This window comes from Eurosta solidaginis, chromosome 5 (genome assembly GCF_040869045.1).
Source record: "Eurosta solidaginis isolate ZX-2024a chromosome 5, ASM4086904v1, whole genome shotgun sequence".
Classification (NCBI taxonomy): domain Eukaryota; kingdom Metazoa; phylum Arthropoda; class Insecta; order Diptera; family Tephritidae; genus Eurosta; species Eurosta solidaginis.
In genome coordinates this window covers 58,218,064-58,243,798 of record NC_090323.1, presented here as the reverse complement: position 1 = coordinate 58,243,798, position 25,735 = coordinate 58,218,064, and the positions used below count along the sequence as shown (strand labels likewise).

Here is a 25,735-nt window from a genome sequence, read left to right as displayed (position 1 = left end):
AAAACTGAATTAGTGGGGTATGTGTGCTTTTCCGTATTTAATCTGGTTTTATGGCAGTAAACAATAGATCACATACGTAGTTTGGGAACAAATATAACTTAATAAGTGGGGTATTTGTGCTTTTCCGTATTTAATCTGGTTTTATGGCTATATACAATAGATCACATAATTAGTTTGCGAACAAATAAAACTGAATTAGTGGGGTTTGTGTGCTTTTCCGTATTTAATCTGGTTTTATGGCAGTAAACAATAGATCACATAAGTAGTTTGGGAACAAATATAACTTAATAAGTGGGGTATGTGTGCTTTTCCGTATTTAATCTGGTTTTATGGCTATATACAATAGATCACATAATTAGTTTGCGAACAAATATAACTTAATGTTTGTGTGACTTTTATACTCAGTTGAGCAGAGGTCACAGAGTATATTAACTTTGATTGGATAACGGTTGGTTGTACAGGTATAAAGGAACGAGATAAATATAGACTTGCATATATCAAAATCATCAGTATCGAAAAAAAATTTGATTGAGCCATGTCCGTCCGTCCGTCCGTCCGTTAACATGATAACTTGAGTAAATTTTGAGGTATATTGATGAAATTTGGTATGTAGGTTCCTGGGCAGTCATCTCAGATCGCTATTTAAAATGAACGATAATGGAATATAACCACGCCCACTTTTTCGATATCGAAAATTTCGAAAAATCGAAAAAGTACGATAATTCATTACCAAAGACGGATAAAGGGATGAAACTTGGTAGGTGAGTTGAACTTATAAAGCAGAATAGAAAATTAGTAAAATTTTGAACAATGGGCGTTGCACCGCCTACTTTTAAAAGAAGGTAATTTAGAAGTTTTGCAAGCTGTAATTTGGCAGTTGTTGAAGATATCATGATGAAATTTGGCAGGAACATTACTCCTGTTACTGTATGTATGCCTAATAAAAATTAGCGAAATCGGAGAACGACCACGCCCACTTTTAAAAAAAAAATTTTTTAATCAAATTTTAAAAGAAAAGTTAATATCTTTACAGTATATAAGTAAATTATGTCAACATTCAACTCCAGTAATGATATGGTGCACAAAATACAAAAATAAAAGAAAATTTCAAAATGGGCGTGGCTCCGCCCTTTTTCATTTAATTCGTCTAGAATACTTTTAAGGCCATAAGTCGAACAAAAATTTATCAATCCTTGTGAGATTTGGTAGAGGCTTAGCCTCTAGGACGTTGACTGTTTTCTGTTAAAAAGGGCGAAATCGATTGAAGCCACGCCCAGTTTTTATACACAGTCGACCGTCTGTCCTTCCGCTCGACCGTTAACATGATAACTTGAGCAAAAATCGATAAATCTTTACTAAACTCAGTTCACTTACTTATGTGAACGCAGTTTGTATTGGTGTAAAAAATGGCCGAAATCTGACTATGAACACGCCCACTTTTTCGATATCGAAAATTACGAAAAATGAAAAAAATGCCATAATCATATACCAAATACGAAAAAAGGGATGAAACATGGTAATTGGATTAGTTTATTGACGCAAAATATAACTTTAGACAAAAACTTTGTAAAATGGGTGTGACGCCTACCATATTAAGTAGAAGAAAATGAAAAAGTTCTGCAGGGCGAAATCAAAAGCCCTTGGGATCTTGGCAGGAATACTGTTCGTGGTATTACATAAATAAATATCCCTGGTCCATCTTTATGGCGATATCTCGAGAAGGCGTCCACTTACCCACGCCCTTTTAAAATACTCATTAACACCTTTCATTTGATTCCCATATTGTACAAACGCATTCTAGAGTCACCCCTGGTCCATATTTAGGGCGATATCCCGAAAAGGCGTCCACCTATAGAACTAAGGCACACTCCCTTTTAAAATACTCATTAACACCTTTCATTTTATACCCATATCGTACAAACAAATTCTAGAGTCACCCCTGGTCCATCTTTATGGCGATATCTCGAAAAGGCGTTCACCTATAGAACTAAGGCCCACGCCCTTTTAAAATACTCATTAACACCTTTCATTTGATACCCATTTCGTACAAACAAAATTCTAGAGTCACCCCTGGGCCACCTTTATGGCGATATCTCGAAAAGGCGTCCACCTATAGAACTGAGCCCCACGCCCTTTTAAAATACTCATTAAGACCTTTCATTTCATACCCATATCGTACAACCAAATTCTAGAGTCACCCCTAGTCCACCTTTACGGCGATATCTCGAAAAGGCGTCCACCTATAGAACTAAGGCCCACTCCGTTTTAAGATACTCATTAACACCTTTCATTTGATACCCATATCGTACATACAAATTCTATAGTCAGCCCTGTTGTTGTTGTTGTAGCAGTGCTTCGCCCCACCTAACAGCCGCCACCGATCACAAATTGTCATCAATATCCTCTAACGGGAGTCCAAGGAAACTTGCTGTTTCAACAGGGGTGGACCATATTGAAAGGGGTGTTAGAGGCGTTGGTTCCACATTACAATTAAAGAGATGGTTGGTGTCATGTGGGGACACATTGCAAGCGGAGCATACATTTTGTATGTCGGGGTTGATTCTGGATAGGTGAGAGTTTAACCTGTTACAGTATCCAGAACGAAGTTGAGCAAGAGTGAGGGTATTTTTCTTTGAGTACTAGATTCACCGGGCAATTCCTGACATAAAGGTCCGACGCCTGTTTGCGGAGTTCACCAAGGACCTGCTTGTGTTTTTTTGCTTCATACGGCTGGGTTCTCAGGTGCCGTATTTCCTCAAAATGCTTACGGAGATGACTCCTTAAGCCCCTAGGCGGTGTTGGCTCATCAATCAGATGTCTGTTTGGATGCCCAGGTTTCTGGGTATTCAACAGGAACTGTTTGGTTAGCATCTCATTTCTCTCCCTGATGGGGAGTATTCTCGCCTCATTATGTAGATGGTGTTCTGAGGTCATAAGAATGCAGCCCATGACGATTCTGAGAACAGTATTTTGGCAGGCCTGTAGCTTCTTCCAGTGCGGAATTTTTAGGCTTGGCGACCATATGACGCGTAGCATGTAAACGGCTGGCCAATTGCTTTGTATGTATTAATGAGCGTTACTTTATCTTTTCCCCAGGTACTGCCAGCAAGGGATTTGAGGATTTTATTACGGCTCTGGATTTTCGGAACAATTGCGGCTGCGTGCTCACCAAAATGTAGATCCTGATCAAACGTCACACCCAAGATTTTGGGGTGTAGGACAGTCGGTAGCGTAGTGGATGTTTAAAATGGTCGACATTTGGGACGTCCATGTTGTAAATAAGGTCGCGGAAGATTTAGTCGGTGATAATGCCAGGTTTCGCGAGGCGAAAAAACTGGAGAGATCATGGAGGTAGCCGTTTATTCTGTTGCAGAGCTCATCGATCTGTGGGCCTGGGCCTGTGGCCATTATTGTGCAGTCATCGCCGTAGGAAACTATTGTGACTCCTTCCGGTGGTGAAGGTAGCTTAGATATGTAGAAGTTAAACAAAAGTGGAGATAGGACACCACCCTGTGGCACCCCTTGTTTAATTCTTCTTGGTTTTGATGTTTCGTTTCTAAATTGCACCGATGCCGACCACCCAGATAATTTGCGGTCCACCTTTTAAGACATGGGGGAAGGGTAGACCCTTCCAGGTCTTGCAGTAACGTGGCATGGTTGACCGTATCAAAAGCTTTTGATAGGTCTAGCGCTACGAGTACTGTTCTATGGTGGGGGTCTTGGTTTAAACCGCAATATATCTGGGTGCTGATGGCATTTAATGCGGTGGTGGTGCTATGGAGTTTTCTGAAGCCATGCTGATGAGAGGCTAGCTGCAAATTTGCTTGGAAGTAGGGGAGCAATATGGCTTCAAGCGTCTTTGCTACTGGCGATAGGAGAGATATCGGACGATACCACTCTCCTATGTTAGCTGGTTTCCCAGGCTTTAGTAGCGGGACCACCTTGGCCATTTTCCATTTTTCGGGTATGACAAAGGTGGAAACAGACAGGTTGAAGACATGTGCTAAGTATTTGAAACCCTCTTTCCCTAGGCCTTTAAGCATCGGCATGGCTATGCCGTCTGGGCCCACTGCTTTGGATGGTTTAGCGTGACCAATGGCATCTTCCTCTCTGGCGGTGATGGTAATTGGTGACGCGCTGAATTTATGTTTATGTGCGTGTCTGTTGGCCCTCCGTCTATTTTTGTCGACCGTAGAATGCATTACATATTGACGGCAGAAAGCGCTCGCGCATTTTTTCGAATCCGACGGCACTTTATCGCCGAAGGCGATGGAAACTTTGTCATTGTGCTTGACGGATTCGATAGGGACTTTACGGTGGACCAAAGTTTACCCACACCGGCAGAGAGGTTACAACCTCTTAGGTGCTCCTCCCATTTCGCCCGCTTGTGTTCATCCACAAGCAATCTGATGCGTTGGTTTATGTCCCTTATTTGGGGGTCTCCTGGGTCGAACTGTCTTATAAGGTCACGTTCTCTCGCTAAATTTGCGGCCTCCGCCGGGAAGTGGGGCCGAATTTCGGGAATTCTCCCGGCGGGAATGAAACGTGCCGAGGAGGATTCAATGACCTTGCGGAAAGCACGCTCCCCTTGGCGGGCATCAGTCGGGATAGGGAGGGCAGCAAAGAGGTTGTCTGTAAAAGGTTTGTATTCCTCCCACTTTCCTTTTTTAAAGTTTATGAAAGTGTGTTTTTCTGTAACGATGAAGTCGGCGGTACGCTCGAACGAAATTAGTATAGGCAGGTGATCGGATGCCAATGTTACCATCGGCTGCCAGTTGACGCAGTTTACGAGTTCTGCGCTCACGATTGAGATATCCGGCGAACTGTGACAGATTCCTACCATACGTGTGGGGGCGTCTCCGTTTATTTTGCAGAACGTCGTTTCTTCTATTTGATCCGCCAACATCTCACCCCTACTATCCGCCCGCAAGTTTGAATGCCATAGATCGTGATGGGCATTAAAGTCGCCTAAGATAATGCGATTGTTGCCAGTAAGTAAGGCGCTAATATTAGGGTGGTATCCACTGGGGCAACAGGTGGCAGGAGGGATGTAGATGTTGATGATTTCTAGGTTTGCATCGCCTGACCGGACAGATAGGACGTTCTAAAACATTGTCCCTGCGGTCGATGCCAGGATCAAATATATGATATTGCACAGAGTGGTGTATGATAAACGCGAGGCCGCCTCAATTTCCGCTCAAGCGATCTTTTTTGTGGGCATTATACCCAGAGCAGGTCTGCAGTGCAGATCTTGCTGTGAGTTTAGTTTCTTGAATCGCAGCAATGCGGATGTTGTGCCGCTTCATGAAATCGACTATCTCCGTGATCTTCCCAGTTAATCCATTACACTTTAACCGCAGAATTCTGAAGTGCATAGGGGGAGACGTCGCCACTCTGGAAGTAAAATACGGGTGACTACGCCTGGGTTGAGGAAGGCCAGAACGCAACTGCTGTTGTGACCCTGGGACTGGGCGTCCTTGGGCAAGCATTGGGTACCCGGTAGATTGGGGTTTGCGACCTGGCACCATGGTGCAATGAAACCCGTCGGGGGGTTGCCGTCGCGGAGACCAGAACTTCTAGAAAAGTGGCACCGGCCAAGGCAGGAGCTGCATTAGGCGGATGTCACAAACATATATAGTCTGTGCTGGCAAACGATGCAAACGGGGTTAGGGACTAAGAGTCTGTTTCCCTGACCTACACGATTGCTGCCGGAAGAGAGGAGGGGAGGAGAAGACGGGGGCAAGGGCTGATGCTCAACATTGCTACCGACTCTACTACGAAGATAGTAGTTATGAGTGGTAGCAGCTGTTTGAGTTGTTGGCGCCGCGGGGCGCGAGCAGCAGCGGGTACTAGTTGTGGCTTGCTGAGCAGCTGGGCTGCTGGAAGGTAGTGGGGAGGCGCTAAAGCGTAGACTACGGGACGCCCTTGGACGTGAACAGCAAGGAGCCACAAAAGATTTATAAAAGTTACGTGGTCGTCGGGTTTTGGGATCAAGCCCAGAACAACCCTGTCCGATGCAACCATCCCTTACACGAGACACACTGAACAGAGTATGACCGTCCTAAAAAGATTCTTTTCCGGCAGATGCAGCAAAACCATTTCTCAGGACCGGGGTCAGGAGACGGACCCGGATTGGATTCGATACCTTCCCGGAGCAAGAGAATATGGAGCAGTCCCGCTGCAAGGAGCTGCTGGGAGGATGACAATTTTTGGGAGGGACGCAACAAATTAAATGGGGTTACACTGAAATGACAGTCCTTGGTCGGGAAAAATCCCGAGTCGCTCCGGTACATAGAACCGACTGCCTTGGGAAGCGCTACAGTCAGCCCTGGTCCACCTTTATGGCGGTATCCCTAAATGGCGTCCACCTATATAACTATGTCCCACTCCCTCTTAAAATGCTCTTTAATACCTTCCATTTGATACACATGTCATACAAACACATTCCAGGGTTACCCTAGGTTCATTTTCCTACATGGTGATTTTCCCTTATTTTGTCACCATAGCTCTCAACTGAGTATGTAATGTTCGGTTACACCCGAACTTAGGCTTCCTTACTTGTCCGTATTTAATCTGGTTTTATGGCAGTATACAATAGGTCACATAATTAGTTTGCGAACAAATATAACTTAATGATTTAACTTAAAAACAAAATGTATGTTTGTTTGTTTAATGGTGTGTTCAACTTATACTTATTATTAAAAATTCATGAGCTAGCAATAATATAAATTATTAAGAATTTTTATTGAATATTCAATTATTATAAGCCGGTGTTAAGCTCATGAATTCTTAATAATAAGATAAAAAATTATAACAAAATGTATTTTTTTAATTCGAAAAAACTATATTGTACTATTAGCGTGCCTTTCAGGTTTTCAGCTCATTTAGTTATTTTTTTAACTTGATAAGCAGGATAACGTAAATAGCCCATATATTTTATTTTCTCCTAGCGGACGGGCCGCGGGTAAAAGCTAAATGGGAAAGTTTGGATGTTTGGATGTCCAGACCTTTGTCTTTGTGACTCAGTCACGCAAGAACGGCTGGGCGCACATATAGCCAATAGTCGAGAAGGATCTACTAGCTATATTTTTTTGTAAAGCGGGGAGGTCCGCGCCGCCTAGGAACAGTTATAATTTAATTATTGTATTTTTTCGTCTTTGTGACTGAATCACGCCAGAACGGTTACACGGATTTTGATGATTTGGGACACAGATGGACAATATTCTACTGGCGAAATTTTTTCGAAAATAGACAGGGGGCGGAGGCCCCACGACCCTTCGAACAATTACTTTTTAATAATTTTTACACATTATAACTTTACGTATACTGGCCTTGACCAATATAACAAACTCAATGGGTAAAATAAGTCGAGGGCTTACAAAGTGAGCAGTGACACCCTCCAACCCTCCCCCCTCCTCCTCCAACCTTTGATGCAAAATCTATAAATTGTTATAACTCAATATAAATTTTGGCTTAAATCAATATTCTTTGGTATCTGGCTCATACAGATCGAGATCTAAACAATTTTGGAAAAACGATCGGTGGTGCTCTCCGTCTCCTCCTGCCATCCTCCCTCCTTCAATTGTTTTTATTAGCACGCTTTTATTAGCTTTTTTGTTTGTAACTCTTCATTCGCTTCAACGCGCCTGCTGCCTTATTAACATGCTTTTATAATTAGCTTCACCTTATTTGCATTTCTGGTTGGTTTTCGGGATCCGTCCGGGATCCCGTGGCCGTGATTTCGGGACTATTTCGCGATCATTTTGGGACTCTTCCGGGATCACTTCTGTATAATTTTCGGGATACGTCCGGGATCCCGTCGGGATTATTTTGGGACTTTTTCGCGACTATTTCGGTATCATTTAGGACCCTTCCGGGATCATTTCTGGGTAGTTTTCGGGATCCGTCCGGAATCCCGTCGGGATTATTTCGGGACTATCTCGGGATCATTTTGGGACCCTTCCGGTATAATTTGTGAATGATTTTCGGGATACGTCCGGGATCTCATCGGAATTATTTCGGGACTTTTTCGGGACTATTCTGGGATCCTTCCGGTATCATTTCTGGATAATTTTCGGGATCCCGTCAGGGTCATTTCGGGACATTTCAGGACTATTTCGGGATAATTTAGGGATCCTTCCGTGATCATTTCTGGGTGGATTTCGGGTTCCCTTTATTGTAATTTCGGGACTATTTCGGGATGATTTTGGGACCCTTCCGTCATCATTTCTGGATGATTTTCGCGATCTGTACTGGATCCTTTAAAGGTAATTTCGAGACTTTTTCGCATCGGGGACATTTTAGGATCCCGTCAGGGTTTATTCGGGACTATTCCGGGATAATTTGGGGACCCTTCCGGCATCATTTGTGGATTGTTTTCGGGATCCCGTAAGGGTTATTTCCGGACTTTTTCGGGAGTATTCCGGTATCATATGGGGATTCTTCCGGGATTATTTCTGGATGGGTTTCGGTATCCCGTCGGGGTTAGTTCGGGATCATTCGGGGATTCTTCCGGTATAATTTCTGGATGATTTTCAGGATCCATCCGAGTACACGTCAGGGTCACTTCGGTACTTTTTCGGAAACTATTTCGGGATAATTTTTGGATAGTTTACATGATCCGTCCGGGATCCCGTGAGCGTTATTTCGGAACTTTTTCGGGAGTATTCCGGGATCATTTGGGGATCCTTCCGGGATAATTTCTGGATGGTTTTTGAGATCCCCTCAAGGTCATTTCGGGACTATTTCGGGATCATTTGGGGACCCTTCCGGCATCATTCTGAATGGTTTTAGGGATCTGTCCAGGATCCCCTCAGGTTCACTTCGAGACTTTTTCTGGACTATTTGGCGACCCTTCCGGCATCATTTCTTGATGGTTTTCGGGATTCGTCCGGGATCCCGTCAAGGCCATTTCGGGACTTTTTCGGGATCATATCGGGACCCTTCCGGCATCACATCTGGATGGTTTCGAGATTCATCCCTGATCCCGTCAGGGTATCATTTGGGGACTAAGTATCATTTGGGGACTCTTTAAGGATCATATCTGGATGGTTTCCGGGATCCTTCCGGAATCATTTCCGGATGGTTTTCGGAGTCCGTCCAGGATCCCGACAGGGTCATTTCAGGACTTTTTCTGGAATATTTGAAGATCATTTGGAGACCCTTCTGAGATAGTTTCAGGATCCGTCCAGGATCCCGTCAGGGCCATTTCGGTACATTTTTAGGACTATTCGGGGATCATTTGGGGATCATTCCGTCATCATTTCTCTATGGCTTACGGCGTCCCGTCAGCGTTATTTGGACATTTTTTCGGGATCATTTCGGATTCTTCCTCGATGGATTTCGGGTCATTTCGCGACTATTTCGGGATCATTTGGGGAACTATGGGATAATTTCGGGTTTTCGGAATTCGTGCGGGATCCCGACAGGGTCATTTCGGGACTTTTTCTGGAATATTTCAAGATCATTTGGAGAACATTCTGAGATCATTTCAGGATCCGTCCGGGAAGCCGTAAGGGTCATTTCGGTAAATATTTTGGACTATTCCGGGATCATTAGGGGATCCTTCCGGTATCATTTCTGTATGGCTTTTGGGATCCAGTCAGCGTTATTTGGGATATCGGGTTCATTTGGGGTTCTTCCGGCATCATTTCTGTATGGTTTTCGGGACACGCCCTGCATCCAGTCAGGGTCCTTTCGGAACTATTTTGGGATCATTTGGGGACCTTTACGGCATCTTTTTCGGAACTAGATCATTTCTGTATAGTTTTCGGGATCCCGTTGTGGTTATTTTGGGGATTTTTTCGGGACTATTTCTGGATCACTTTGGGACTTTCCTGGGATAATTTCTGGATGGTTTTCGGGATCCGTTCGGGATCCCATCGGGGTCCATTCGGGACTTTTTCGGGATCACTTTGGGACTCTTCCGGGATCATTTCTGTATAGTTTATGGGAGTCGTCCGGGACCCCGTCGAGGGTATTTTGGGACCTTTTCGGGACTGTTCCGGTATCATTTCTGGCTGGTTTTCGGGATCACGTCGGGGTCATTTCCGGACTTTTTCGGGATCATTTGTGAACCCTTCCGGCACCATTTCTGTGTGGTTTTCGGGATCCGTCCGGGGTCCTGTCTGTGTGATTTCGGGAATTTTTCTGTGCTATTTTGGGATCATTTGCTGACCCTTCAGAGATCAATTCTGAATGGTTTTAGGGATCCGTCCACGATAGCGGCTGGGTAATTTGTGGCTTTAGATCATTTGGGGACCCTATCAGGTTATGAGCTATTTTTTTTTTACTATTACAAAAATAAAATACATTAGACAAAAATAATGTTTAAACAGATAACTTGATACGCAGGCTAACGTGAATAGCCCATGTATTTTATTTTCTCGTTGTGGACGGGGCCGCGGGTAAATGCTAGGGTAATAATAAAGCTGATGTGAACGACATAACCTCACTTTTTCCGCATCTCTATTTTCCAGTATTTACTTGTATTACAAAAGTATTAAGTTTTGATTGCTTCATCTTTTGTACAAAATTCCCTAAAAAAATTTGTAATATTTCTAAACGTATAGTAAAGTCTACTCCTATCGTAGTAGGACCCAAAGGCAGTTCTGTATGATAGACAACCCACTAAAATATGCATGCCGAACTTGTCGGAATATGGGAAACGTCAACGGGCCCACCATATTTCGGGCAGAAATCCATGCAATAGAAGTCTGCGGTAGATAATGTCTGCGGAGAGGCTCATCCTCGAAGAGGATATGTTGGACAGCCAGGCGGCCGTGCGTGCCTTGCAATCCTACACAGTTACATCTAAGCTAGTGGATGACTGCATTGAAAATGACCTGAGAGTCAAAACCAAGGTTTGGTTGGTATAGGTTCCCGGACATCAGGGACATGAAGGTAATGAACATGCAGATTACCTATGTGGTATGGAGTAAAAAGCCTGAAGAGGTACTTAGATACATCAAAAGCCTCCACATATCAAATTAGGCTGAAAGATCAATCACAATATATCCGCACAAAGGTCGCAGTGCTTCCAGGCCTAATAGTAATAAATATAAAAATCTTCTGGTAGCACGACGGACTCATTCAGTCTTTGTGAGGTTCTCACGAGCCAGCTAGTTCAGCCTAACCTAACCTATTTTCACCTCTTATGTACCAAGCAATAAAAAAATGTAACGTATACGCACCGGTACCCATCTTGTTAGTTGGTATGAATATGTTTGCGTGTAATTGGTTGAATTTAGATTAAACAGCGTAAATAATTAGGGTCAATATACCTTCTTCATACATACTGAATATATTCGTGCCTTCCATAATTTAAGATTTGGTTGTAAATTTACTTACTAACTCAATTTTTTTTTTTCCTATCCAGATGTGTACACATCACCGATATCGGTGTCGGCTATATTTCAACAATGCTCTCGTTAACCGCTCTCTTTCTACGCTGGTGTTCACAAGTACGTGACTTTGGGCTACAACATTTATGCTCAATGCGTAATCTACAAGTACTTTCACTTGCCGGCTGTCCATTACTCACGTCCTCGGGGCTTTCAAGTCTAATACAACTACGTCATTTGCAAGAACTGGAATTGACCAATTGTCCAGGAGCATCACATGAGCTATTCGATTATTTGAAAGAACATTTGCCACGTTGTTTGATCATTGAATAATACGTTTATAAAAATATTCCCTTGGTAATACATACATTTAAGAAGCCAAAGCTGGCTATGAAGAATCGAAGTAATTTGATTGAAACAGAAAAGAGACCAGCAACTGTTCTGGAGCAATATGAACGTGCATTAATGAAAAAGGCGATACTGAGAATCCTGCTACAGTTAAATATATGTACAGGTATATTTTATGGAAAACGGCAAACAAAATGCTATGGCTGCTGTTGAAACCTATGAAGCCATTTATCAAGAAAAGGAAGCCATAAGGAGTTGCACTGAATATTTGTAATTTAAATAAAAAACTTTTTGTACAAGAAGGAAAATGTTCAATTTGTAAACTTTATGTAAAACTAATTTAATGTGAATGAAAAATTCGATTGCATAAATTGCTTCTAAATGTATGTATGTATGTATACTATATTCTTACACTGTCTAAAACAAACCGTTGCAAAAGTCCGCTCCTAATTTTGAAGCTTATGTTGAGAGCATCTCGGAATTTTTTTTTTTTGTGCTCCTTGTAGAAATACGGGAATTGCCCCTTTGTTGTAACTTGGTTATTTAACACGTTTCTGTTGTTGTTGTAACGATAAGGACACTGCCCGAAGGCCTTGGGGAGTGATATCGATGTCCGGTACGTTTCTGTAACAAGCACCATTAAGGTACTAGCCCGACCAATTCGAGAAAAATTGTGTATGACCACATGAAACCTTCTAGAACCTTCTAGGCCATACCACCTTCCCACCCGCTAGTTCCATAAGGAACTAGTGGTCGCCAGAGCACCAGCACGAGTAGATGAAATTGACAATTAGGTTGGAGAGGCTATATATTGCGCTGGCAACCCCTTGAGCGTGTTGCGCTACACAACCCCTTGAATCAATTTGGTATCTTAGTCGCCTTTTACTACCGGCATACCTGCCGCGTGTATATTCCAAGCCCCTAATCCGCCTGGGGTGGTTATTTGACATCTTAGCTCGTAATTTCATATGTCATTATATTCGTCTTGAGAATCTCTACATATAATTCCTTCTAATTTCCTTTTGAACTCTGTAGTCGTTTTCTTTTAGTTTTGTCTGATAAACCAGTTTTAACATCTTAAAATATGACGAAGAGAACCCTCACGTGGAATGTTCATCTATACGCTTCCTTAAACAAAGTGCTTTCTTCGCCTCCACCCCACTCTATGGCAAAACATGGGGGCTATCTATACCAAAATGGTGTACACTGGACATTTATTACTGTTGTGAAGACAAAATTCACCTTTGCTTCCTTAGTTTGGTAGCCGTAGACTACGCACAGAACAGTAATGACAAAATTAAACATACTGCATCGGCTTGTTTGTATTGGCACAATGGGTGCGGTGAGAACGTCCCAGCTGATTTTGTTGTTGTTGTTATAGCAGTCCCTGCTGATCCCTTAGCGCCTTAGTGAGAATACCTGCTTTCCCTATACTAAAAGAGAAAGAGGCAACACCCTCTGCACTAAGACTTTAAAATATCTTTGAGCTATAGAGCGGAAACATGCCAGGCATATGAAAGTGAAAGGAATATTTATAGAAAATTCCGCATTGTAATTAAGTAATCTCACAGAATTTCGAGGTGTCTATTGTGGACAGAACACTTTGAGAAATAGGGAGTTCTTAACTCAAAGGTCTGGATTGATCAGAATTTAATGACAAAAACGGATGCTGGCATCTCTGGCATGAACGTCAAGAAATCGATACCCTACAATTTTTCAAGCAGAAATCCACACAACAGAAGTTCGCGGTAGAGAATGTCTACGAATAGGCTTATCCTCGAGGAGTATCCTCATTATGACAGACAGTTAGATAGCTTTACGTGGCTTGCAGTCTTGTACAACTAACTTTAAGCTAGTGCATTGGATCCCTAAATAATCTGGGAGCCAAAAACAAGGTTGTTTTAGGATCGGTGCCTGAGCATCAGGGACATGAAGGTAATGAACAGGCACACTACGCAGCCAAGCAGGGTGCTTTAGCAGCTTTCTGTAGTCCAGAGGCCTTCTGTGGACTCACAATTGCACACACTAAGGAAACTATAAATAATAAAAATAAATATAGAAGGCGCGATAACCTTTTAATTTTTCTACAAATTGGCCAGACGGGACCTACATATTTTATGCCGACTCCGAACGGCATCTGCAAGGCAGATGAATTTTCTTTGAGAAGCTGTTCATGGCAGAAATACACTCGGTGTGTTTGCCAAATCCCTGCCGAGGGGCGACCTCGCTTAGAAAAACTTGTTTCTAATTGCAAAAACAACTTTTTTCTAAATCTTCCATGTTGCTTTGGCCGGGAGTTGAACCCACGATCTCCGAAGTGGTAGGCGGAGTACGGTAGCACCACACCACGGCGGCCGCCATAAATATCTGGGATATAAAATAATTCAGGCTACACTGGATTGAATTCGGACCCATGTGTAGGCCAAACTCTTTATACTTCCAAGAATGAGAGATATCAGCCAAACTCATTTATCTAAGGACCTCCGAACTTTCACTGAGTACTCTAGGGGACACTTAAGTCTACGATATCACCTAAGTAAGTTTAATCTTTCCGATACACAAATATATCGTTTTTGTGAGCTGGAGGAATTAACGCCGGTTAACATTCCCTGCGAATACGCCGCTCTGGCAAGGCAGAGACTCTCCCATCTAGGTGGAGTTACTCTTAATACCTGATACGGAGAAAAAGCCTGAAGGGTACTTACATACATTAAAAGCCTCCACATGCAATAATAGGCAGAAAGTGTATGCACAATATTTTAAAAAAATGTCGCAGTGTATCGAAGCCTAACAAATTATGAAATAACGAGTATGTGCAAACGACTGCAAACCTCTAAAATAAACAATTTCAACTGTACTTGCGAGTAAAAAAAATTCCGAGACTCTCTCAATATAAACTTCGAGTTAGGGATCGGACTTTTGCAACTACTTTATTTCTTATGGGAATCAACTCAGTCTGATGTATAGTGCCGCACTTATGAAGAGGTTCAAAATTTCGTGTTGTTTAAATGTGTGGGGTATTCACTTCAGTTCCAATTATCTCCCAAACTTATTTGTCTCCAGTGTTATTCGTTTTTAAAACGGGCACAAATTATAACCACATAGGAAACTAAGCTAATCAGCAAAGTCACGTGGATAGTCACTCCAAAAATGTAAGTTCCACGTACACCTTTTCAGACTGCATAACTGTTTGCGGATACACAGAACCCCTAAATACATAATAACGTCTCGACCAAACCTCGACCCCATATAACCCCGACGAGGCACATACTTGTAATCCAAATATATGACCCCCTTCATTACCGGGTCGGCTATAAAACGTGTACATAATTTTCTCATGCAGGCCTCCTAATTACGACTGATGTCCGTCAACATAATTTTCGTAAGGTCTTTGATTTGCTAACGGCTCCTACTGAAAGAATTTCTCAAATACCGCAAAATTGTACAACAGATGTAGCAGTCTTGTCGATAGAAGACTCTGAAGACCCTCAAATCGGGGACATAAACATGCACATAAGATAGGTTGTCGAAAAACATAAGCGGGCGAAATGGGAAAACCATTTAAAAACAGCAATCTTTCTATCGGTGTTGTTAGGTTATATTAAACCGTGAAGTCCCTTTCAAACATAAATACGAAGCGCAATGACTTTACGGCTTTTTGTGATAAAATGGCGTCGGATCAGATGAAACGCACGAGCGGGTACTTACTTACTTAATTGGCGCTTAACCATTTAAACGGTTAAGACGTCCAACAGGGCGCGCCAGTCGTTTCTTCCCTAACTGGGAGCCAAATGGCGCCAATTGATAACACCAAGGAATTTATATCATTTTCCAAGTCCTTCGAGCGGAGTGGGTGCCGCCCCTTCCTCTGCTTCCCTTGTCATTCGCAAAACATTACCTAGCGAGCGTAGTCGCTGTGTTTTAATTCGCCGCACTATGTTGGTGTAGGGTTATCTACTTTGTAAAATATACTTTAATTTTGTAAATTATTTTTATGTTATATTACTATAATGGAACTATTATTAAACCTACTCGTCGCCTATTCATATTTGATAAATTCAATAAAGTTAATTTTCTTATCGATACCGGAGCAGTTGTATCAGTAATTCCTTTTTCTAAATTTAAAATTTATAAAAGAAATTCGGATCTTACTTTGACTGCAGCAAACGGCTCTTCAATTGAAACTTTCGATACAAAACTACTTAAAATTGATTTAGGTTTAAGAAGATTTTGAATTTCCATTCATTATTGCGAACATTGATACACCCATTTTAGGAGCAACCTTTTTAGAAAAATTCGGGATTATTGTCAATATTAAAAATAAAGAAATAATGGATTCTACTACAAAAATTAAAGTTGCTGGATCTTCTGGATTTTCTGATATTTTCTCACTCAAAATTCCTATTGTTGAAAATAAGTTTTCAAAATTACTTAATAAATTTCCGTCTATTACCTGTGAACCAGATTATACTAAAAAAGTTAAACACCATACGGTTCACGGGATAGAAACAAAAGGTATTTTACCATTTTCGAAACCCAGACGTCTTGATCCAATCAAACTTAAAATTGCTAAAGCTGAATTTGAATTTTTAGTTAAAACAGGTTTATGCAGACTCTCAAATTCTCTTATTGCATCTCCACTTCATCTCGTTCCTCAAAAGAACCAAATGATTGCAGACCTTGCGGAGACTATCGAAGACTTAATTTTATTACTGCAGCAGATCGATATCTTTTACCACATATCCCCGATTTAACAATTGATTTAAAAAACAAACAATTTTTTCCCAAAATTGATCTTGTGCGTGCCTACCACCAAATTCCAATGGCAGAAGAAGACATACATAAAACTGCAATAACTACCCCTTTTGGAATTTTGAATTCGTAAGAATGCCTTTCGGTTTACAAAACAGTGCTTAAACTTGCCAATGCTTTATTAATGAAGTATTTTCTGATTTCGATTTTGTATTTACATAAATTGATGATATTCTTATTGCCAGTGATAACGAAGATCAACATATAAATCATTTAAAATCAGTTTTCAAAAGACTTGAAGAATATAATTTAAATATCAAACCTTCAAAATGTACTCTAGGTGTAAATAAATTAAATTTTTTAAGTTACGAAATTCCAGGCGAAGGAATTGAAATCATAAAAAATTTTGGAAAACCAATTTCTATAAATAAATTACAAAAATTTTTAGGTGTGATAAATTATCTACTATCACAGATATATTAAAATGTTAGCAACAGAACTGAGTCCTCTGCATGAAATGTTAACACATCCAAATAAAAACAAACCCAGACAATTAAATTGGACAAATGAAACCACAACAGCTTTCGAAAATGTTAAAAAACTTTTTGCTAAAAATACTTTACTTTCACATTTCGACAAAAATGGTACTTTATCATTAACAGTAGATGCATTAAATGTTGCTATTGGAGCAGTTCTTCAACAAACTAGCAATAATATACTAGAACCCTTAGCTTATTTTTCAAGAAAATTAACTACAACAGAAACTAAATATTCAACATTTGATCGTGAACTTTTGGCAATTTATAATTCAATTAAACATTTTAAACATTTTCTTGAAGATAGCACTTTTACAATTTATACTGATCATAAACCTTTAATTCATGTTCTAAATTCTAAAGTAGATAGATCTCCTCGTCAACTACGTCATCTTGAATATATTGCTCAATTTACAAATGATATTCAATATATACGTGGAAAAGACAACATAGTTGCCGACACACTTTCTTGTATTCCAGAAATAAATGCAATTTCAACTCAAGATATAAATTTAGAAACTTTATATAAAGAACAACAAACTGATACATTTTTACAAAAACCCATTTCTGATCAAAATTCTAAAAATAATTTAAAAGAAATTCATATTCCAGTTATTAAATTAAATATATGGTGTGATGTTTCTCTACAACCTTTTAGACCTTATGTTCCTCATTCTATGAGAAGAATTATATTTGACAAAATTCACTCATTATCTCATCCAAGTATAAGAACAACTAGAAAATTAATTCAAAATAAATATTATTGGCCTAACATGCGTAAAGAAATTAACGATTGGACTTCATCTTGTATCAATTGTCAAATACCATCAGGTCGTTTTGAACATATTCATATGGATATTGTTGGACCTCTTCCAGTTTCAAATGAAAATTGTTATATTTTAACTTTTATTGACAGATTTTCACGTTGGCCTGAAGCTTATCCACTTAAAGATATTTCAACAAATACTATAGTAAAAACTTTTATTCAAAAGTATATACCACGATTTGGTATACCATTGAATATTACAGTAGATCAAGGTTCACAATTCACCTCAACATTTTTTACGGAATTAACTAAACTTTGAGGTTCTCATAAAATGCATACATCTCCTTACCATCCCCAAGCAAATGGCATGATAGAGAGATTTCATCGAACTTTAAAAGCAGCAATTATAGCATCAAACGATTCGGTTCATTGGTCTGACATTTTACCATTCATTCTTCTTGGCTTACGAACTTGGATTAAAGAAGATTTAAAATGTTCATCTGCTGAACTTGTTTATGGCCAAACACTTAGAATACCTGGTGAATTAATTGTTTCAAATAGTAATAAAGTACATGATTTTTCTAATGACGCTCTTCACAAAATAAGAGAATATTTTTCGCTTGTTCGTTCTAAAGTTTTTCATCATAACAAAGAAAACTTTTTCGTTCCTAAAAAATTAGAAAATAATTTTAATTTTTTAAAAAATACTCACAGTATGTTTTTGTTAAAGTTAAGTTCTTCATAGATCTAATTTAGAATCAGCTTATGAAGGACCTTTTAAAGTTATCTCTAAGAAACATAAAACATTTACAATTCAATATAAAAATACTATTAAAAATTTTTCGATTGAGTTATTTAAACCAGCAAATATACTTATTAACACTAATTTAAATACAAATACATTAAACAACAAAAAGCAAAAAAAGTTACATTTAAAGTTAATTAATTATTTATTGGTTTTTAATTTTCTTGGGGGAGGAGTAAATACAGTGTTTATTATTTGTTATTAAATTATTCACTTTGTATTTTATACTTTGAATTTTAAATATTTTGTTATCAAATTAGTTTTTGGTAAATGAAAATTTTTGAATACTTCAAAAAAGAGAATGTTTGATAATAATATTTTAAATATCAAATAAATAATATAATATTTAAAAAATAATAATATTTGGTTAACCACTTAAATTGGTGTGAATAAAGCTCGTACAGCTCATCATTAAATCTTTTTCGGTACTCGCCGTCGTTATAGAGCTCCATAAATCTTTCGAAGAAAGCTTCTCCATAGCTTGCTTCCGGCAATATGTCATAATATGTCTTGGTCGTACATTAGCATATGTCTTGGTCGTACATTAGCTTAAACACAGTGGCACATAGTCATAATCAAAATAAAATAGGTTTTAAATTAAGTTACAGCTTTTTGACATACTTTTCTATGAGCTATCTGTCAGAAAGCTGCAACTAAATGAAAAACCAATTTTATTTTGACTATGACTGGGCCAGTGTATCGAGAATGCACAACCTTTATAAAGCAATAGATCCGGACTTGTCAATGCAAAGCCACATTTTCGATGGGGGACTAAAGTTATCCGGCACATATTATAAAATAGTTTTGGTTCACCTTTATATAAATAAATAAATAAATAAATATAAGGCGTGATACCCTCCGAAGAGATAAAATTGCCAATTTCTTTTCCAATTTGCGTCTTGCTCCTTTTAATGTTTCCTACAAATTGGCGGCACGGGACCTACATTTTTATGCCGACTCCGAACGCCATCTATGTGGCAGATGAGATCTCACTGAGATCCGTTTTTTCATGGCAGAAATACACTCGGAATATTTTCCAAATCATGCCGCAGGGCGACCCCGCTTAGATAAACTTTTTTATAATTGAAAAGGCTTGTTTCTAAATTTTCGATGTTGTTTTGCCCGGGAATTGAACCCAGGATCTTCGGCGTGGTAGGTGGAGTACGCTAACACCACACCACGGCGGCCATGAAAGTAACTTTCGTTGATGTAGTATGTTAATGGTTATTACTTCCGTTTGGGAGACGGCGCAGTAGGTCGTATTCTGAATTGAACTACACTTTAAACTACAAAATTACTTCTACATGTTCAAATGTGGGCTAGTATCTGTAAATTACATTGAGCTAAAAATTAAACAACAAAAATACATTCAAAATTGAAGTCCAATAATAAATTTCGCACTTCAAACAAATTTTCCAGAAACATGAAATAGAATCAAAATAATATTTTTATAAACTTATTAATTATACTAACTTCAAAAAAAAAGTACAAAATACTGCTAAATAATACCAATGTTCCTCAAGCTACAAAATAAAATATAAATATGTATGTATTTAGTATATTTAAAAGTGTTTTCAAAACAGAAATTTGCCACCCAATTAATGAAGTTCGTAATTTTATCGACTTTAGTATTGTTAATATATTTTAACAAAATAAGGTTAGGTAGCAGTTTTATACTGTTTTCACACAGAAACTTAATGATCTCATTTCACCTTCTAATGAAATCGTAAAATGTTTGCTTTCAGACAGAAGTAACTGCTCGATTAGTATGAAGGATGAAATATCAAGCGAATAAAATGACAATGCTATATGACAGACAATCATCGCTTCCCAAGGCAGTCGGTTCTATGTACCGGAGCGACTCGAGATTTTTCCCGACCAAGGAGTGTCATTTCAGTGTAACCCCATTTAATTTGTTGCGTCCCTCCCACAAATTGTCATCCTCACAGCAGCTCCTTGCAGCAGGACTGCTCCATATTCTCTTTCTCCAGAAAATAATCTTTTTAGGACGGTCATACTCTGTTCAGTGTGTCTCGTGTAAGGGATGGTTGCATCGGACAGGTTGTTCTGGGCTTGATCCCAAAACCCGACGTCCACGTAACTTTTATACATTTTTGTGGCTCCTTGCTGTTCACACCCAAGGGTGTCCCGTAGTCTACGCCTAAGCGCCCCCCCCCCCACTACCTTCCAGCAGCCCCGCTGCTCAGCAAGCCACAACAAGTACCCGCTGCTGCTCGCGCCCCACGTAGCCAACAACTCAAACAGCTGCTACCACTCATAACTACTATCTTCGTAGTAGAGTCGGCAGCAATGCTGAGCATCAGCCCCTGCCCGTCTTCTCCCCTCCTCTCTTCCGGCAGCAATCGTGTAGGTAAGGGAAACAGACTCTTAGTCCCTACCTCCGTTTGCACCGTTTGCCAGCACAGAATATATATGTTTGCGACATCCGCCCAATGCAGCTCCTGCCTTGGGTGGTGCCACTTTCCTAGATGTTCTGGTCTCCGCGACGGCAACCCCCCGACGGGTTTCATCGCGCCATGTTGCCAGGTCGCAAACCCAAATCATCCGGGTACCCCAATGCTTGCCCTAGGACGCCCAGTCCCAGGGCCACAGCAGCAATTGCCTCCTGGCCTTCCTCAACCCAGGCGTAGTCGCCCGTCACTTACCCCCAGAGTGGTGACGTCTCCCCCTATGCACTTCAGAATTCTGCAGTTAAACTGTAATGGACTAATTGGGAAGATTACGGAGATAGTCGATTTCATGAAGCGGCACAACATCCGCATTGCTGCGATTCAAGAGACTAAACTCACAGCAAGATCTGCACTGCAGACCTGCTCTGGGTATAACGTCCATAGAAAATATCGCGAGAGCGGAAATGGAGGCGGCCTCGCGTTTATCGTACACCACTCTGTGCAATATCATATATTTGATCCTGGCATCGACCGCAGGGACAATGTCTTAGAACGTCAGAGCCTATCTGTCCGGTTAGGCGATGCAAACCTAGAAATCATCAACATCTACATCCCTCTTGCCACCTGTTGCCCCAGTGGATACCGCCCTAATATCAGAGCCTTACTCACTGGCAACAATCGCATTATCTTAGGCGATTTCAATACCCAGCACGATCTATGGCATTCAAATTTGCGGGCGGACAGTAGAGGTGAGATGTTGGCGGATGAAATAGAAGAAACGACTTTCTGCACAATAAACGGAGATGCCCCCACTCATATGGTAGGAAGCTGTCACAGTTCGCCGGATATATCTATCGTGAGCGCAGGACTCGTAAACTGCGTCAACTGGCAGCCGATGGTAACATTGGCATCCGATCACCTGCCTATACTTATTTCGCTCGAGCGTACCGCCGACTTCATCGTCACCGAAAAACGCACTTTCATAAACTTTAAAAAAGGAAAGGGGGAAGAATATAAATCTTTTACAGACAACCTCTTTGCTGCCCTCCCTATCCCGACTGATGCCCGCCAAGTGGAGCGTGCCTTCCGCAAGGTCATTGAATCCGCCTCGGCACGTTTCATTCCCGCCGGGAGAATTCCTGAAATTCGGCCCCACTTCCCGGCGGAGGCCGCAAACTTAGCGAGAGAACGTGACCTCATAAGACAGATTGATCCAGGCGACCCCCAAATAAGGGATATAAACCAACGCATCAGATTGCTTGTGGATGAACACAAGCGGGCGAAATGGGAGGAGCACCTAAGAGGTTGTAACCTCTCTACCGGTGTGGGTAAACTTTGGTCCACCGTAAAGTCCCTATCGAATCCGACTAAGCACACAGACAAAGTTTCCGTCGCCTTTGGCGACAAAGAGCTGTCGTATGCGAAAAAATGCGCAAGCGCTTTCTGCCGACAATATATAATGCATTATACGGTCGATAAAGATAGACGGAGAGCCAACAGACACGCACATAAACACAAATTCAGCGCGTCACCAATCACCATCACCGCTAAAGAGGTTGAGTACGCCATTGGTCGCGCTAAACCATTCAAAGCAGTGGGCCCAGACGGCATAGCCATGCCGATGCTAAAAAGTCTAGGGAAAGAGGGTTTCAAATATTTAGCGCAGGTCTTCAACCTGTCTCTTTCCACCTTTGTTATACCCGAGCTTTGGAAAATGGCCAAGGTGGTCCCGCTACTAAAGCCTGGTAAACCAGCTAACATAGGAGAGTCGTATCGTCCGATATCTCTCCTATCGCCAGTAGCAAAGACGCTTGAAGCCATTTTGCTCCCTTATTTCCAAGCAAATTTGCAGCTAGCCTCTCATCAGCATGGCTTCAGAAAACTCCATAGCACTACCACCGCGCTAAATCAGGCATGCTTAACGAACGAAACGATATCATTTCGTTACGATAATCAACGTTAATAAACGAAACGAAGTCACTTCGTTTCGTTTATTAACGTTAAGATCGTCAAATTAACGTTAATTTGGCGTTCTTAACGTTAATAAACGAAACGAATGACTTCGTTTCGTTTATTAACGTTGATTATCGTAACGAAATGATATCGTTTCGTTCGTTAAGCATGCCTGCGCTAAATGCCATTAGCACCCAGATAAATAGCGGTTTAAATCAAAACCCCCACCATAGAACAGTACTCGTAGCGCTAGACCTATCAAAAGCTTTTGATACGGTCAACCATGGCTCGTTACTGCAAGACCTGGAAGGGTCTACCCTTCTCCCATGTCTTAAAAGGTGGACCGCAAATTATCTGGGTGGTCGGCAGGCATCGGTGCAATTTAGAAACGAAACATCAAAACCAAGGAGAATTAAACAAGGGGTGCCACAGGGTGTTTAATTTCTACATTTATAAGCTACCTTCACCACCGGAAGGAGTCACAATCATTTCCTACGCCGATGACTGCACAGTAATGGCCACAGGCCCAGGCCCACAGATCGATGAGTTATGCAATCAAATAAACGGCTACCTCCCTGATCTCTCCAGTTTTTTCGCCTCGCGAAACCTGGCATTATCACCGACTAAATCTTCCGCGACCTTATTTACAACATGGACGTCCCAAATGGCGACCATTTTGAACATCTACGTCGATGGCACTACGCTACCGACTGTCCTACACCCCAAAATCTTGGGTGTGACGTTTGATCAGGATCTACATTTTGGTGAGCACGCAGCTGCAATTGTTCCGAGAATTCAGAGCCGTAACAAAATCCTCAAATCCCTCGCTGGCAGTACCTGGGGAAAAGATAAAGAAACGCTCATGACTATATACAAAGCAATTAGCCAGCGGATTACGTGCTACGCGTCACCCATATGGCCGCCAAGCCTAAAAATTACCCACTGGAAGAAGCTACAGGCCTGCCAAAATACTGCTCTTAGAATTGCCACGGGCTGCCTTCTTATGTCCCCAGAACACCATCTGCATAATGAGGCGAGAATACTCCCCATCAAGGAGAGAAATGAGATGCTGACCAAACAGTTCCTGTTGAATACCCAGAAACCTGATTGATTGAAACATCTGATTGATGAACCAGCACCGCCTAGGGGCTTAAGGAGTCATCTCCGTAAGCATTTTGAGGAAATACGGCACCTGAGAACCCAGCCGTATGAAGCGAAAAAACACAAGCAGGTCCTTGGTGAACTCCACAAACAGGCGTCGGACCTTTGTGCCGGGAATTGCCCGGTGAATCCAGTACTCAAAGAAAAGTTTCCAAAACTCGCGGAAGAGGAACGCATACTCCCCAGGGAAACGCGTGTCACTCTTGCTCAACTTCGTTCTGGATACTATAACAGGTTAAACTCTTACCTATCCAGAATCAACCCCGACATACAAAATGTATGCCCGCTTGCATTGTGTCCCCACATGACACCAACCATCTCTTTAATTGTAAAATGGAACCAACGCCTCTAACACCCCTTTCCTTATGGTCCGCCCCTGTTGAAACAGCAAATTTCCTTGGACTCCCGCTAGAGGATATTGATCACAATTTGTGATCGGTCGCGGCTGTTAGGTGGGGCGAAGCACTGCTACAACAACAACAACAACAGCAGACAATCATGGCGGACCGATACAAGGTGGCAGCATGGTGACATACCTACATACATAAATAAGAATTCCATGTACTTTGTTTTTGTAAATTCGATGGACAAATGTCAAAATCGTACTGCGCCGGAAGTTGATGTATCAAATCAAATAAAAAAAGGTTATAATCAGCTATTCGATGCGGCCACCTTGTATCGTTCCGCCATGCAGACAATGACATTTACTTTGACAAATGACATTTTTAAGCACTGAACACACCAAAATAAGAAACTGAACGCTCCCAACAGAGTTGCATTGTGCTTTTGACTTCATTAGGCATTCGATTAGCTACTGATGAAATAATTATAGATTCGAATTTTGTAGGGAAGATTGAGCTCAATAAGCGTCTTAATGTAGAAAACTGCCTTTATTATTCAATAAGCCGTCTGTGTGAAAACAGTATTAAATTCCTAAAATAAAATAACTAGCGCTTAAGCGTAGAAAAACCATTTCATCCCTAATATTTAAATGGCGATACTTAACTAACGTCAATAAGGGCGTTTATACTAATACGAATCTACTCGGCTTTCTGCTTAGAGAATAAAGGGCCCATTACTGATACTTAGCATAGACTTGACTTGACTTGGCGTAAACTTGGCAACTTAGCCACGATTATACTCCACTTAGCGCATACAATCTGGCATCATAATCAATAAATGTCAATTTGTATGACAAAATGTCAAAATGCAATTGAAACAAACAAATGGCATCTCAAAATGTAAACGTCACTTAGACCTTACATAGAAAATCAAAATTCAACAGATTTCTAAGTCAAGTTAAGTGTTGCTAAGTTTTGATAATCAGTAACAAGCAATGTTCATTTAACAGAACTGTAAGTGACAGTTCTCAAGTCAAGTCAAGTCTATGTATCAGTATCAAGTATCAGTAATGGGCCCTTAACAATATTGGCCAAGTCAAAAAGACATAAAAGTTAGCAACCCTACAGAAAAACAGTCCTGCTACGCTATTTACTAATTTTTTAACAACATTAGAGATTGGTAAATTAGCTTAAAAATAATTTGACAATGCTGCTATTAACTAGCTTTTGTCAACCCTAAACTCGATAAAATAAACCCATCTGCTATCATTGTCGATTTGACAATTGGCAATATACCGTGGTCTTTGTTATTGTGGTAAA

At 40.8% G+C, this 25,735-nt stretch overlaps 1 protein-coding gene across 6 annotated transcripts in view; it reads left to right on the top strand.

The window, feature by feature from the left end:
* Positions 1-12,072, top strand: part of LOC137252177 (F-box/LRR-repeat protein 16) — a 701,255-nt gene extending 689,183 nt beyond the window's left edge. For all 6 annotated transcript variants that reach the window (XM_067787531.1, XM_067787529.1, XM_067787530.1 and 3 more), the window contains one exon: positions 11,378-12,072. In XM_067787531.1, coding sequence (XP_067643632.1) covers positions 11,378-11,675 — 298 coding nt within the window. In that variant the 3' untranslated portion in view covers positions 11,676-12,072. The remainder of the gene's footprint in view (positions 1-11,377) is intronic.
* The last annotated feature ends 13,663 nt before the right edge of the window (positions 12,073-25,735 follow it).